At 38.6% G+C, this 17617-nt stretch overlaps 1 protein-coding gene across 1 annotated transcript in view; it reads right to left on the bottom strand.

Moving 5' to 3' along the window:
* Positions 1-340: 340 nt before the first annotated feature.
* LOC110288438 (vomeronasal type-2 receptor 26-like) overlaps positions 341-17617 on the bottom strand; it is a 17826-nt gene continuing 549 nt past the window's right edge. Inside the window, exons 2-7 of the mRNA XM_021154792.1 lie at positions 13362-14092; positions 12650-12660; positions 12480-12522; positions 1967-2056; positions 1646-1780; positions 341-397 (exon numbers count right to left, since the gene is read on the bottom strand). Of these exons, the coding sequence (XP_021010451.1) occupies positions 341-397; positions 1646-1780; positions 1967-2056; positions 12480-12522; positions 12650-12660; positions 13362-14092 (1067 nt within the window). The remainder of the gene's footprint in view (positions 398-1645; positions 1781-1966; positions 2057-12479; positions 12523-12649; positions 12661-13361; positions 14093-17617) is intronic.

The raw sequence follows: 17617 nt of genomic DNA, 5'->3' as shown, positions 1-17617 counted from the left end.
AGGTTGTTACAATTTTTACAGGTGACTTCTTTTGTGTTTCCCAAAGTTACTCACTCAGACCCTATTTCAGAGGCATTAACTGTGTTTATAGATGGGTCAAAAAATGGAAAAGCCACTGTGGTCATTCATGGGCAAATTCAAGTCATTGATAGCATCTATACCTCTGCACAATTAATTGAACTTTGTGGAGCGTTAAAGGTGTTTGAGCTTGTTGCATTACCATTTAATCTTTATTCAGATAGCCACTATGTGGTTAGGGCCCTTCAAGTTTTGGAGGTGGTCCCTAGTATCCAACCCTCAACTGCCACCTTTCAGATGTTTTTAAAGATTCAGATGCTTATTAGGGCTCGTGCTCATCCCTTTTTTGTAGGTCATATTCGAGCACACTCCGGTATACCTGGCCCATTAACAGAAGTAAATGATTTAGCTGATCAAGCTACTCGGCTGGCGAGCCTTGCTTCCCTCTCTGATACCCTCTCAGAAGCACAAACAACCCATGCCCTCCATCACCTTAATGCTCATACATTAAGACTCAGATATAAGATAACTAGAGAGCAAGCCAGACAAATTGTAAAACAATGTAAAAACTGCCTTATACTTCTTCCAGAGCCTCATCTGGGTATCAACTCCAGGGGACTTATACCTGGTGAATTGTGGCAGATGGATATTACACATGTCCCATCCTTTGGAAAGTTAAGATTTGTACACATTACTGTGGATACCTTCAGTGGTTTTGGGATTTTGAAATCCCAAGAAAACAATAAACACTCAAAACCTAGAAAATAAAATACAACAGCACAAAAAGAACACAGCAAAACAAAATCAACCAAACTGTAACCAAATAAAAGTACTTATATAAATATTATTGATTCCCTCATTGTGTGACCAAACTAATCCTGAACATAGAACTTGCCTTAAAGTGGTAGAAATACTGATTGGAGAAAATTTATTGGGTCTCTTGAAGACCATAATTTTCACCATTACTCTNTNTGACCTCTTTTTATCACATCATTGAGATATTCAGGGTGAACAGTTCCAACAATAAGAAGATGAATGTTCATATAGATTTAAAATTCAAATGCAGAAACATCTGTCCAACATTTAATTATACTGTGAAACCAGAGATTGTATTACTTACTAAAAATTGCTCTTCTAGTTGTGGTATGGCTTAGCACTTAGCATATTTTTAATCTGAAACAAAGAATATAAAATTAGTTGGTAGAAGGATACACCCATGTTTGAAAGTAACTTCCAATTGATGGGGCAGACAATGTGAAGAATCAGAGAGTGATTTGACAGAGTCAGTCAGAGATAGGATATACCCAACTCTCATAGGGATAGACAAGAAAGACATAATTTTCTGGGATCCCACATAAGTAGTCAGGTATTGAGGTAGAACCCAGTGATGGATGAAAGCCAAAGGCTAATGACCCATTAACTCTTGATTACTTTTCTGGGACCCAGAAGATGATGGATTTCTGTGACTTAATTCTCTTTTGCTATTCTGTGATCAGAAGCTTTTGGTTTAGGGCAATTAAATCTCCTTGTCCTTCTTAGGCCAAAAGCTGCTTACTTCTGACAACCCTGCTCACTGAGGAATTTCACTCTGAGAACAGCACATGGTACTGAACTCAGAAACACTTACCTCCTTGTGATATTTACCCCAAGTTATGAATTTCTCATTTAATGAAAAATGTTGAACACTGTGAGATTCAAAGACAAACTCGCCAACCTTCACTTGAGCATTGGTACCGCTCGGCAGAGACTGGTAATTAAAGATGTCAAACTCAGCTGGGCATGGTGGCACACACCTTTAATTCCAGCACTTGGGGGCAGAGTCAGGTGGATTTCTGAGTTCTAGGCCAGCCTGGTCTACAGAATGAGTTTCAGAACAGCCAAGGCTACACAGAGAAACTCTGTCTCTAAAAAACAAAAAACAAAACAAAACAAACAAACAAAAAAAGATGTCAAACTCAGTTGCCAAAATCTCTTTGTTCACAATGTTCTCCTCATTGGAGCTTCTCCCAAGTTGACTCTTTTGTAAGAATGGACAGAGCTAAAAGAGAAAAATAATGTTCAGAACCTGGACTTTAATTCACTGAGAGGTAAAGAATTCACTGAGAGGTAAAGAAACCTGGTTACTGTAACTGTCCTTTCTTTCTCTAACTGTATGTGCCTGTGGCTTTCATTATTGTTGTGTGTGGGAAGCCACATGTGCCATTGCAGGGTGGCGCAGGCTACTGCTGGCCACTACGCATAAGTTTGGGCAAACAACCAATGCCTACTTATGCAGTAAAGTTTTTTCACCAAAACACTGCCTGGCCCGAGCATGATAATGAGGCTCTGCAAAGTACTAAGAGAGTTAACCAATCAGATGTGAGACATGCAAATGAGGTATGATAATGAGGCTCTGTAAGATACTGAGAAAATAACCAATCAGATGAGGAACATGCAAATGAGGTATAGTGCATAACCAATCCGGGTGTGAGACACGCCTCTCCTAGGCCTATATAAGCAGCACCAGTTCTGGGCTTGGGGTCTCTTCGCCTCTGCAATCAAGCTCTCCCAATAAACGTGTGCAGAAGGATCCNGTTGCAGCGTCGTTCTTGCTGGCCAGTCTGGCGTGCGCAAGAGTTGTGTATATCAAACATTCGACATATGGTTAATCCATGGCAGCACTAAACTTAATATCACACACACACACACACACAGAAACACACAAACACACATTCAGACAAAAACTCAACAAATTCTGGAGGTAACGAAAGTTTTTAACCAAATGGACATTACAGGAATGAGATAACTGAAGAACAAGGGACAATAATTAGCAAATAAGAATTCAAGGTATTGTAATTTGCAGATTCCATGATAGTACATATAAGCAACACTTATGATCAGGGAACTCCTATGACTAATGAACATTTGCAGAGATGATGCTGTACAAAAGAGTATCATAAAAAAAAAAGTAGCCTTCCTGTAGACAAATGACAAAGAAACTGAAAAAAAAAAATCAGGAAAACAAAACTCTTCACAGTAGCCACAAACAGTATCAAATATTTATGGGTAATAAAATGAATAAAGCAAAAGACTTGTATGATAAAACTTTTGTCTTGTAATAAAGAAACAGAAGAAGATATCTGAAGATGGAAAGATCTCCCATACTCATGAATCAGTAGAGTTAACATAATAAATAGTAAAATAACTTTAAGAGATATCCTTATTCCTAATTTTAAAATGTACCACAGTGTTCTAGTAAAAAAAAAGATACAAAGTAGTTTCATAAAAAACTCAACGTGTGAGTTTTAATAACACCCATGGAAGGAGTTACAGAGTTGAAGTTTGGAGCTGAGACGAAAGAATAGACTTCCAGAGACTGCTGCACCCGGGAATCCATCNGGTAATCAGCCATCAAACACAGACACTGTTACATAAGCCAGCAAGATTTTGCTGAAAGGACCCTGATATAGCTGTCTCTTGTGAGGCTATCCAGTGCCTGGCAAACACAGAAGTGGATGTTCACAGTGGATGCTGTGTTAGATAGAACACAGGGCCCCCAATGGAGGAGCTAGAGAAAGTGCCCAAGGATCTAAAGGGGTCTGCAACCCTATAGGTGGAACAACAATATGAACTAACCAGTACACCCAGAGCTTGTGTCTCTAGCCACATATGTAGCAGAAGATGGCCTAGTCGGCCATTATTGGGAAGAGAGTCCCCTTGGTCTTTCAAACTTTATATGCCCCAGTACCAGGGAACACCAGGGCCAAGAAGTGTGAGTGGGTGGGTAGGGGAGGTGGGGAGTGTAAGGGGGACTTTCAGGATAGCATTTGAAATGTAAATGAAGAAAATAACTAATAAAAAATTGGAAAAAGAAAATAATTTGTGGCTTTTGTTACTATAGCACTGTGGTACATTTAAAATTAGGGATAGNGATACCTCTTGAAGTTATTTTATGAAACTGACTCTTCTTTTGCCTCCTTGTGATACCCTTTTCCTCCTGCTGGGTAGCCTCATTCAGCCTTGATATTAGGGTATGTGTCTAATCTCACTGTATCTTGTTATGCCATGTTGATATCCTCCAAATTCCTACTTTTTAGAGAAGGAGAACTGAGGACCAGGGGATCTAGGTTGAGTAGAAGTGGACAGGGCAATGAAGGGAAATGGAGAGTGGCTACATATCCAAATAGCACCAGAAGAGAACTACCCTTCCAAGAGTGCAGACAAGCCTGCAAGCACAGGTAAGACCACCACTGCTGCTCAGAAGAACCTGCCCAGAAGCCTCAGGACAGAGGAAACAAGGAACAACCTAGGATAGGAGCCTTCAGGTTTCCCTTTGTACCTGGAGCTGAACCTGTGCCACAAAGTTACATAAACAAATACTGCCAGGAGACATCTACTCTCCCAAGAGTGCCTACACACATGTGAGCACAGGTAAGACCACCACTACTCTTCAAATTCCTGGCACAAGAGGGACCCTCCCAAAGCCATCAAGACACACAAATCAGCTGGGGACAGGATCCTTCTGGTTTTTGTCTGAACCCCAGAACTGACCCTGTATAACAGCTCTCCATTCCTAAATTCCTCCTGGAGAAAACTGGCCTCCTAAGAGTACTGACAAACAGGCTTGCAGAACAAACAAGCCACAGTCAGAGACAGCAAGACCNGCCAACACCAGAGATAACTGCATGGCAAAAGGCAAGAGCAAAAACATAAGCAACAGAAACCAAGGCACCTTGTCTCCCACCACAGTGAACCCTGGTTACCCCAACACACAATAAACGCAAGACTGTGATTTAAAACTCACATCTCATGATGATGATAGAGTACTTTAAGAAGGATGTAAATGACTTCCTTAAAGAAATACAAGAGAATACAGATAAACAAGCAGACAACCTTAAAGAGGAACACAAAAATTCNTTAATGAATTACAGGAAAACACAGCCAAACAGGTGAAATAACTGAACTAAACCATCTGAGACCTAAAAATAGAAACAATAAAGAAATCACAAAGGGAGCCAACTCTGAAGATAAAAACCTAGGAAAGACATCAGGAGTCATAGATGAAAGCATCCCAAACAGAACACAAACTATAGAAGAGAGAATCTTGGGTGCAGAAGATACCATAGAACACATTGAAACAAAGGTCAGAGAAAATGCAAAATGCAAAAAACTCCTAGCCCAAAACATCCAGGAAATTCAGGACACAATGAGAAGACCAAACCTAAGGATAATAGGTCTAGAAGAAAGCAAAGCATCCCAACTTAAAGGGTCTATAAATATCTTCAACAAAATTATAGAAGAAAAATTTTCTACCCTACAGAAAGAGATTACCATAAACATGCAAGAAGCCTACAGAACTCCAAATATATTAGACCTGAAANGAAATTTCTCCTGTCACATAGTAGTTGAAACACCAAAATGCACAAAACAAAGAATATTAAAAGCAGTAGGGAGAAAGGTCAAGTCACATATAAAGGTAGACCTATCAGAATTACACCATGTTATGACAGTATACTTAACCCAAAATCCCACCAGACATCTTCTACAGCTGAAGAACAACTTCAGCAAATTGGAAGGATACAAAATTAACTCAAACAAATCAGTAGCTTTCCTTTACTCAAAGGATAAACAGGCTCAGAAAGAAATTGTGGAATGGCACCCTTCACAACAGTCACAAACAATAAAAAGTAACTTGGTGTGATTCCAAGCAAACAATAGAAAGATCTATATGACAAGGCCTTCAAGTCTCTGAAAAAAGAACTTGAAGAAGACCTCAAAAGATGGAAAAAATTCTGATGCTCTTGGATTGTCAGGGTTAATTTAGTAAAAATAGCCATCTTGCCAAAAGCAATCTACAGATTNAATGCAATCCCCATCAAAATTCCAACTCAATTCTTCATCGATTTAGAAAGAGAAATTCTCAAATTCATCTGAATAACAAAAAACCCAGGATAGCAAAAACTCTTCTCAATAATAAAAGAACTTTTAGGGAATCAGCATTCCACACCTCAAGCTGTACTACAGAGCAATTGTGATAAAAACTGCATGGTACTGGTACAGTGACAGGCATGTAGATTAATGGAATAGAACTGATGACNCAGAAATGAACCCACACACCTATGGCCACTTGATCATTGTCAAAGGAGCTAAAATCATCCATTGGAAAAAAAAGACATCATTTTCAACAAATGGTACTGATTCAACTGGTGGTCAATAAGTAGAAGAATGCAAATTGATCCATTCTTATCTCCCTGTACAAAGCTCAAGTCCAAGTGAATCAAGGACTTCCGTATAAAAGAAGATACACAAATCTAATAGAAGAGAAAGTGTGGGAAAGTCTCGAACACATGGACACAGGGGAAAAGTTCCTGAATAGAACACCAATGGCTAATATTCTAAGATCAAGAATCAACTAATGGGACCTCATAAAACTGCAAAACTTCTGTAAGGCAAAGGACACTGTCANTAGGACAAAACAGCAACCATAATATTGGGAAAAGATCTTTACCAATCCTAGATCTGATAGGGTCTAACATCCAGTATATACAACGAACTCAAGAATGTAGACTCCAGAGAACCAAATAACCCTATTAAAAGTGGGGAACAGAGCTAAACACAGAATTCTCAACTGAGGAAAGTCGAAGGGCTCAGCAACACCTAAAGAGATATTCAACACCATTAGTCATCAGGGAAATGCAAATCAAAATGAACCTGAGATTCTACCTCACACCAGTCAGAATGGCTAAGATCAAAAACAGGTGACAGCAGATCCTGGTGAGGATGTGGAGAAAGAGATGCACTCCTCCATTGCTGGTGGAATTGCAAGCTGGTACAATTATTGAAATCATTCTACCTGAGTATACAGCTATACCACTCCTGGGCATATACCCATAAGATGCTCCAACATGTACTAATGACACATTCTCCACTATGTTCATAGCAGTCATATTTATAATATACAGAAGCTGGAAAAATCCAGATGTCCCTCAGCAGAGGAATCGATACAGAAAAATGTGGTACATTTACACAATGGAGTACTACTCAGCCATTAAAAACAATGACTTCATGAAATTTGCAGGCAAATTGATAGAACTTGATAATATCATCTTGAGTGAGGTGACTCATTCACAAAGGAACAAACATGGTATGTACTCACTGATATTAACCCCAAAAGTTCAGAACACCCAAGATTCAATTCACAGACCATATAAAGCCTAAGAAGGAGGAAGACCAAAATGTGGATGCTTTAGTGGTTTTTAGAAGAGTAAACAAAATAACTCACAGGAGGAAATATGGATCAAAGTGTTGAGCAGAGACTGAAAGAGAGGTCATCCAGAGACTGCCCCACTTGGTGATGCATCCCATAGAAAGCCACCAAACACAGATGTTATTGTGGATGCCGGGAAGTGCTTGTTATAACAGACTGATAAGGCTGTCTGCTGAGAGGCTCTGCCAGAGCCTGACAAATACAGAGGAGGAAGCTCACAGCCAACCATTGGACTAAAGTTGAAGGTCCTTGATGGAGGAGTTGGAGAAGGGACTGAAGGGGCAGAGGGAGTTTGCAGTCACATGGTAGTCAGACACNCTCACCATACCCCCATAGCAGCAACAGTGTCAACAGGCCAGACACCCCCACCAGAGCTCCTGGNAACTGTATCACCTACCANAGAATACACATGGAGCAACTCATGATGGTGGCCTCATGTGTGGTAAAAGATGGCCTTATTGGACATCAGTGGATGGAGAGACCATGAGGCCTGAGGGTGTTCCATGCCCCAGTGTAGGGGAATGCCAGAGTGGGAGGATGGGAGTGGGTGGATTGGGAAGCACCCTCATAGTTGCAGGGGAAGGGGGATGGAATTGGAAGTTTCTGAAGGTGAGATCTGGAAAGGGGAAAACATTTGAAATGTAAATAAAGAAAATATCCAAGAAAAAGAATAAAAAAGAAAATCAAATGAATGAGTGAATGAATGAATAAATGAATGAACTGAATAAAANCATAGCCACTAGATGAAAAATTAACTAGTGAACTGTGATTTATACCTACGGGGAAAGGTAAAATCAGTTTTCTCCCATGGAGTGGCAANGGGTACGTTAACCACTCCAGGCAGGTCTCATGGTCATGAGCAAATAACCAGCATAATGAACTCCATTGGTTTTGTGTATGTACTCTTTAATTTGCTTAGAGTGTAGCATTTTGTTTTGTCTTGGTTTTTGGAGGTGTGATTTCATTTTGTTCTCTTGGTTTTGGGTAGTTTATTATATTGAGTTTGGGTTGTTTTTTGAGAAAAACATATTGTTGTGAGGAAGCAGTGACATGGATGAACTTGGGAGAGAAAGAATATAAACAAAATATAGTTAAATTTAAAACATGTTTTGAATGACACATTATTAACTTTATGGAATATGAGCCAGTGAATGAATACCCATAGAATAAGCCAGTGGATGATTACAAGAAAACAGTATCTTCTGGCCACTGCAAGGCAGCTGCACATATGAGTTCAGTTTCGATAGCATGTATGAGACCTCAAAAGTCCAAGCCAGGCTACAGTATTTGAGCCTTGAGTCCCACCCGTACTTCAGTTGCCACTGGCAATTGAAAGCTATTGGAAGGGGCGGTCAATTTTCTCTAAGAGTATAACCTCTGGAAAGTTGACCATGCACCAGCTGAAGGCAACATATCCATAATTTTAGTACAACAAGAATCAATCTTGAAGGGTTCTAAGGGTGTAGGATGCAAATCTGGGCACAGAAAGTGAAAGTTGGGGGAAGAAGAATGTATCATATTAAAACACACTGTAAGAAATTCTCAGAACTCTTAATAACACACACACAACACACACACATGACACAAACAGTAGAAATATATATATATATANTGCTTTGGATAAGCAATGTTCCCAGTAGGTCCAGGCATTTGAATGCTTGGTCCCTGTTGGAAGTGTTATGTTGAGAGGTGATGGAATTTTTAGATTATGGAGCATTTCTGGACAGAGTATGTCACTGGACTGGGCTTTGAGAATATATAGCCTCATCTCACTTGCTCTCTCTAGTTCCTACATGTGGTTAAAGATAGGATCTCAGTGCTTCTTATTCTAGATATCTGTTGCTATGACTCCTTATCATTAAGGACTCTTCCACTGGAACCTAAGTCAAAATAAACTCCTCCTTCCATAAGTCCCTTTTGGTTACTTTATCATAGCAATAGAAAACTCATATAAAAACAAATATTGCCTGTAATATATAGAAAAGAGAATACTTGCACACTACTAGTGGGAATGTGAATTAGCCCAATCACACTGGAATCCAGAAAGGATGTTCCACAAAATAAATGGAATGGACATATCATATTATCCAACTCCATCACTTCTTCATGTTTACTTGAAGGACTTTTAAGTCAGTGTATCAGAGGTACTTGACATTAGGGCTTACTGCAACAATAATGAGTACATGACTTAGCTTAGGAGTGTGAAGTGGTTTGAATATAACTGTCCCCCATAGATTTAGGTATCNAAAATTTGTCACCTAGTAGGTTGTCAGTGTTTCAGGAGGTGATAGAGGTATAGCCTTGCAGGAGAATACATGTCACTATAAGCCAAACCCTTTCTTCTATGAGTGTTTGTGGTCATAGTGCTTTGCCACAGCAAAAGGAAAGTAATTAATATAGTCTCTATCAATTAATTAATGCTTAAAGAAAATTTGGAGTAACATATTGGAATTATATCCATGTATAATGACTAATGATGTTATGACATTTATGAAAACATTGGTGTAAGAAAATTATCATATTAAGAAAAATCACACTCAAGAAGTCACATGTTGCACTTTTCTCTCACTTGTAGAGTTGAATTTATCACACAAACATACACATTCATAGACATTAATAAGCACCTGCATGCACACATACATGCACTCAGGCATACACATGCACACACTTGCACACACACACAGACACACACAAAAGTGCATGCACACACATGTACATATAAATGGAAGACTTGGGAGTAAAGAATTTTTTAGAGAAACAAATGTGACTAACACAAGTGTGTATTAGTTACTGATCTATTGTTGTGATAAAGCACTGTGACCCACGCAACTGACAGAGGAAAGAGTTTATTTGGGGTTATGGTTCCAGGGAGACCAGAGTCTATCTATCATGGTGAGGACTATGACAGGAAGCACATGAGATGATACAGGAAGCTGATGTTTCCATCCTCACCTGCAAGACAAGAGGGTGGCCCTGAAGTAAGATGAAGAGAATAAATGCCAAAACCCTTCAGCATTGCTGTTTTTACTGCAGAAGCTCTCCATCATCCAAATTTCCCTAGACAAATGCCTTGAGAACTTATTTTTCAAATCCTCAGCCTGTGGGAGAAATTTCTCATTCAAACCACCACATCTCTGCAGGGAATAGAAAGTGGATGGAGGGAATTGAAGGGAAACATAGTCAAATGAGTATTGTATACACTTGAATGTAATTATTCTCATGAAACCCAATACCATGTATAATAAATATGTGCTAGTGGAAACAATAAGACAATATTCCTAATTATTTTACTAATTAGGAAGAAATTTAACCAAGTAGNTAAAATATCCCTATGGCAAAACCTGTAAGACACTGATGAAAGAGGGTGAAAAGGCATAGAAAGGAAAAAGTATCAAGGATTAGAAGACTTAATACTGTTTAAAATAATTCATTATGCAAANGCTTTCACAGATTAGGGNAGTCTCTATGAAGTTTTAAGTGATGTTTTCCTGAAGGCTGAAAATTCCAACAAGACATGACTTTTGCAAAGTTGATCAAGAAGAAATTTTGATCATTTTTGATCATTTGCATTTTCCATTCCAAGTAGTTTTATAAAATTATAGCAGTACAAGGATGGCCTACAACATGCAAACAACATGGAGAAGCTGAACAGAAATCCAGGTAACCATTGAACACACTACATACCAAGAACACTCAAAGGGTGAAATGTAGTCTCCTCTACAAATGCGGTTGTGAAAAAGACAGTGATAAACTGAAGTTNGATTTTTGACTGTTTCATACACAAACTAATGTTAAAAACAGATCAAAACTTCAGAATAAAAANCTCATAGAGTNAAAGAGAGTGAGAAGTCCTTTGATGTCATTGATTTTGATGATGATTATTTTCAAACATGTTATGAAAAACAGTCGATGAAAGCTAAAATAATACCAAGAAAGCATCTGCATGGCAAAGAAAACAACCAACAGAGTAAGAATTCTCTGGAAACAATTCATGGAATGGAGGAAGGTATTTGCAAGCAAGACACCAAATGAAGGGTTGATATTCCAAGTTATAGTTAACTAATGGAATTATTTAGCCAAAAAGTTAAAGTAAGAAAAAATGTCTGTGAGGTTGCTTTTTTAAGAAAGGGATACATGTGGGCATAAAGTGTCTGGAAAGACATTTAACATCATTGATCTGAGAGGAAGGTGAACGCAGCTCACCATGAGCTATACAACTTTCTATGTGTTAGCATGCCTGATGTCAAAATTCAAAACACATCAGATTTATGTGACCTAAAAGGATAATTAGCCCTTAGTCAAGAAATAACTTCCCACTCTTGGGTGAAAATCTCTAATTAAATTCAGAGGATCCCACTTATAAAAAGAAGTCATGAGAATGAGAGAGTGCTAGTTGGGGAAAGGACTCCAACAGGGGAGGGAGGGGGAGGGAATGCAATGGGGCAGAGGTAGAAAATGCCCACCATTCATTACTTAAGAGTTTGAAAGTACCAAACAGTGAGCAAATTTAAACAATCTCATGAAATAAAGTGTTGACAAGGATGTAACNGAAGGAACTTTGGTATATTGTTAGNAACTCAGAAGGTTTGAAAAGATAAGCAGGTACAGAGGGGGCAACATTTGGAAANTTGATGTGTCATGATTACTGCCAATCCATTCCATCCATATTCATTTTAGAGGAACTGTTTTTGCTNCAGTTTGGGTTGGGATCTGATTTTAAAGAATAGGTTTGTCTATATAGTCCAGGATGGCTTCAAACTCATGAAGCCACACAGGCTAGAGAATAGCCATGAATGACAATGTTTACCCTTATAAAGCCATGTGTTCTTTATAGAATCTGATTGACAAAATAAACTATTGGCATCAAATGTGCNTAAAATACCTTAAAATATGCCATATTTACGCTTGCCCAACTCTTGTGAGTTGTATTCTATACTTCCTTCACTAAACAATAAAAGCAATAATAAAAAAAATCTGACTATGAAAGGGCCTGAATATTATTATTTGAAAGTGTTGAAATTAGGAATACCATTTTTTAGCATGATGCTTGCAATGCTTTCTGACAAAAATGTTAGTTCAACTTTAAACACCACAATGTGTTTTTCTTTAATTATATCTCTAATTCGAGAGTAACTATGAAAGTTCATGAAACAAAATGCAAAACTTCAAGTCAAAGCCAAACACCCTAGGAAAACACAAGACAAGCTATTGGTACCTTCCATGGAAGAGGAGCCTGGAGCACACTTTTATCCAGTGAGCTTGAAGAAGTATAGCAAAGTAAAGACAAAATTTGAGGCTTTTAGGCCCAGGATTGGGAGTGTGGTCTTTGTGGCTTAGTGCTCCAGGTGCTGGTCATAAAACAGATAGCAACATTCCTTCCTCCACTCACCTGCTTCCTGGGTTCAAAGAGTGTTCATTCAAAGAAAGTCACCCTTGAAAAAATCATACTAAAATCATACTAAACACGCTCTTGAATAAAAATCCTCTTGCAGTTGCAGCAAGACCGTTTCTTATGTGATTTGGGGTGTCGCCTCTCCTGAGTCAGAACGTGAGGGAGTCCTCACGTTGTGGGTCTTTCAAGCTTCCTTCCACTCTGAGTGACAGGGCCTCAATGATTATGGCCTTCATTGGCCAGTCGGCTCCTGACATTAGGAAGAAGTTACAGCGAATTGAGGGCTTGCAGGATTACACCATAAGGGATGTAGTTAGAGAGGCAGAGAAAGTGTATCATAGGAGAGAAACAGAAGATGAAAAGTTAGAGNGGGCTCTTAGAAACTGTCTTGAGAGATAACCTGACACTTGTGACTTTACACTTCCTTGTGACTCTTAACTGGTATTTTTGGTATTTTCCAACAACGCCCTCCCCACCTCCTTGAGTTGTGGTTTCTTCCTTTAAATACCCCCTTACTCAGCTACTTGGGGCGCCATGGTCCTCTACCCCTATGTGGTGTATGACCATGGGCCCAAGAGTGCTCTTGAATAAAAATCCTCTTGCAGTTGCAGCAAGACCGTTTCTTGTGTGATTTGGGGTGTCGCCTCTCCTGAGTCAGAACATGAGGGAGTCCTCACATTGTGGGTCTTTCAAGCTTCCTTCCACTCTGAGTGACAGCTCCTCATGGAGTACCTGGGCAATGACATACATGGCAGCATGGACTTTGTAGCTATAGGGGGAGGTATTCATATCCCAAACATGCAGAGTTCGTGTGCTCAGGCTGCCATTTGGCTCACATTGACTTNGTTCCCTGACTTTCTGCCAATACAAATATGGACATTCAAATAAGATGGACCACACATCCTGAATAAAGATATCATGAGGGTATTTTCTAGGTTGAACATCTCTGAGAAAATCCTTGAATCCCAGTACTTGATCCATGNGAACAGAAAATGATAATCCTCTAACAGAGATTATATGACTTTTATCTTGGTGAAAAGGAAATGTGGTGAAATCCCAATCAGAAGTTGTGATCCAGACATTATGAAAAGTACCATAGTGAATGACCATATCCACAAAGCTCAGAAGAGAATATGTGTCACCAAATGCAATGATAACACGTGTTAATGGGAATCTTTCCCTAAAATGCTTCTTGCTTATTGTCTCCAAAGCAGGAATTTCTGGAAACTTTTCTGCAAATGCAACACAAAGGCCATGGTTTTTCATCTCCTCTGTGATGTTCCTAAGGAAGAGTTCTCCCTTCATATCATCTGGAGCCACCAGGCCAGCCCAGACCCAAATGAAGTGTAGCAGCAGTTGAATAATTCCCTGATACAGAGCTGTGAGGTGCATAGTAAACTGGTAAGGAGACTGTAGATGGACCCATAAATCATATGCTGACAAAAAATAATTCCAAGAATCGAAGTTCAATTCCTATCAACTGTATCAGGCAGTTCATAACCTCAAGGCTCTATTCAAAAGAAGCATAGCTTATCTAAACAGAGAGTTACCACTAAAGACATTGCAATTATGTTTCTTTCCAAATGATTTGGTTTACATCTTTTATTAATGCACTCTAGGACAAATTAAACAGTTAAATAACTTTGCTAAGAAATACCAGTTTGTTACCTATGACTCATCACTTACATTTTAGTCCTTTCATAAAGTGTATCTTTTTCTTTTCACTTTTATAAAATGTATCATACAGGGACACAGATTGTCTATCCCCTTCTTGCAGTTGAGGCACTACCAGTCAAATAAGAGCATTTGCAAATCTGTTACTTCCCATACTAAAACTTTCCTCCTTCTGATGTGGAAGTGGAGAAACATTAACAATAAAGGCCTTTTATTTGAAGAGACAAATCCATAACCTATTACCAAATAAAGAAGAATCTAAGAAGCATTTAAAAACCCACTAGTGAAGTCTAAATTTCCCTAGAAGTTCCTTTGTTTTTGTGTTTCTGTCATGCTTAATATAAGCTTGCTTAAGATAGAAGGCTGACTGTCTACCTCAATAAATGTTGTAAAATTCCTATTTAATGGTAGCCTTTGATCAACCACATCACATTGCTGTCCTTCTTACCAGAATCTTTAATTGAGATGACTACATTGTCATTCCTATGCACTTTAGGGCATCTCCTCTCAGGTTGGGAGTGAACTAGATCATTAATTTGCCACATCAAATGACCAGTTATTAAAATTTACTTCACTTATTGGCATGAAACAGTTCATTTCTTTAAAATGTGCTCCTGAATGAGATCCAGGATTTTTTTTTCTTTGATCAAAGAAGGTATTTCAAGGTTTGGCCAACACTATTAGTCTGCCTTACTGAATCTTCTGTTTCTTTACACTGGTGGTATCAGAATATCCCAGTGTTCCATGGTTCTGATTGGGACTTGAATCCCCTTTCCACACAAATTCCATAAATAATCTCATAAAATCAGATGCCAACTAAAACATGACACAGTCTGCAGCTCATGTCCTGGCTGACTTCTCACCAGGCATATGAATTTGAATATTTAATAAACATTTCACTTATTGAATCCAAAATCATAGTGTTTGAATACGGACACACAATACATGTTAATTGACTGGGAGAGAGGGGTAGATAGGGAGACAGAGGAGAAATAACAGGAAAGAAGAAATCAGAAAATGAAGTAAACATGAATATATTGAGGAAGGAAACAGTAGCATAAAGAAATACTCAATTCTGCCGGGCGTGGTGGCAGAACTCGGGAGGCAGAGGCAGGCAGATTTCTGAGTTCGAGGCCAGCCTGGTCTACAAAGTGAGTGCCAGGACAGCCAGGGCTACACAGAGAAACCCTGTCTCGAAAAACCAAAAAAAAAAAAAAAAAAAAAAAAAAAGAAATACTCAATTCTTAGTAAATTTAGTAAATGCACAAAGTAAGCAATTTAAATAGATGATGCAACTTGATGCAGTTTTTTATATTATTAAACATTGATAATGGGCTCATGAGGCCCATGAAACTAGTTTCTAATTATGTTTACTTAAAATATTCCAAAATCTGAGTGAACTACTGTTAAACCATAAATTTAAAAAATATGTTTTTGAAATGTGACAAAAATGTATCCAAACGCTAAGGCAAGAGGCTGTGGCAGAAAGACCTGTTGTTCTGCTGACAGGACACACCCAGGCTCCTTTCAGGTCTCCAATTCAGACATTGGAGTTGCTCTCAGGAAGACAGATGCTCCTCCAGGGAGGTGAGCTGACCAAACACAATTTAACTTCTATGTTTTTTTGTTTATTTTATTTTTTCCTAGATAACTGATCTATTTTTGAGAGTAGTGTATTGAATTATTCAGTTGTGTTGTATTAGGATTAATCTGTGGTTTTTTTTGATTGCTATCTAATGAAATTGGCTACACTTTTGCTTGGTGGAAATGTTCTAAACTTGTAATAGATTCATCATGGACTCTTCATTTAAGGAGTATGAAGAGACCCTCCTTATCAGTTCTGAGTAGTTTTGGTTTGAAGTCTATCTCGTCAGATACTAGATCAACCATTCCTGCTTGAGTCTTAATTCCATTTTCTTAGGAAATCATTCTCTAATCTTTTACTCTAAGATAGTATCTATCTTTGGTAGTAAGGCATGGTTTTTTTGGTTCCATGAAGGGATAAATTCCATTTTCAAGCCAATCTGCTAGTCTCTGTATATGTTTTTTTTTTAATTAGACAACTTAGACCATTAATATTGAGAGATATTAGTGGGGGATATGTCTGTGTTCCTGTCATTTGTTGATTTTGTATTGTTTTTTACACCTCTTTTTATTAACTTTCTTGATTATGTTTTCTCATTCCTGAGAGCCAGTTATGAGTGATAATCAGTCTTTTTAGACTTAAGCATTACTTCTAGAATCCTCTATAGGGATGCTTAGTTGTCATAAATTCCTCTGTATTTTTATCAGAGAATGTTATCATTTCTCTTTCAAATATAGGGCATAGTTTTCCTATGCATCATACTCAAGTTGGCATTTGTGGTCTTTCTGTATTTGGAATATATCCTTCCACACTCGTCTGCTTTAAGTGTTTCTAATTAATACATCCTCCATTGTNTTTCTGATGGGCATGTCTTTGTAAGTGACATTATTTGTATCTGTCACAGCTTTTAATGCCCTGTATTTTCTATCTCCAGTACTTTAATTCTAGTATGTTATGTGAAGTTTCTTTTCTGATCCTGTTTATTTGTTTTCTGTAGGCCTCTTTTACCTAATTGTACACCCTTTTCTGAAGATATGGGGACTTTTCAAGTATTTTTTCTCCTCCTTTGTGTCTAAATTGCGAAGATTGGGTGTTTTATGGTTTTACAAAGCTCTCCCCTTTCTACATTAAAATAAATTTTAATTTATTTTTGGCCATTACTAAATGATAGAATTTCTCTACCTTGTCAAGTTTTTCACTTCCAGCCTCATTTCAACTTGACTTTTTTTTTTTCTTCAGAAATTGTATTTCTTTATGGAACTCTATTTTTGCATTATGAATTGACTTCCCTATTGTTTTAGCACTTTGTTTTAAATGTTTTGGACTAAATTGTGGTGCATAGGGCTATGCACACACAGGCTGGCCTCCAGTTGAGCAGAGATGCAGAACCCTGGGACCCGGTGGTCATAATTTACCTACATGGGATGGAAGGAGTTCTCTCATGCCTCCTGGAACTCTGGCTCCTGTCTAAGTTACCCTCCCCCTCAACCTCCACAAGTGAAGCATGGCTAGAAGGCAGGTAGGCAATGTCCCAAGCTTCTGACCTTCAGGCTAGACTCCTCCCCAGTAACCTAGCAGCAGAAAAGATAGCAGCTCACTTTAAAAGGGGCTGTTTGCCCCCTCCTTGCTCTCCCACTTCTCTCACTCCTTTGTTCTCTTGTACTTACTCTCCTCTCCTCTCCTCTCCTCTCCTCTCCTCTCC

The sequence above is a fragment of the Mus caroli genome, unplaced genomic scaffold (genome assembly GCF_900094665.2).
Source record: "Mus caroli unplaced genomic scaffold, CAROLI_EIJ_v1.1 scaffold_12859_1, whole genome shotgun sequence".
Taxonomy (NCBI): Eukaryota; Metazoa; Chordata; class Mammalia; order Rodentia; family Muridae; genus Mus; species Mus caroli.
This window is presented reverse-complemented; position numbering and strand designations above follow the sequence as displayed.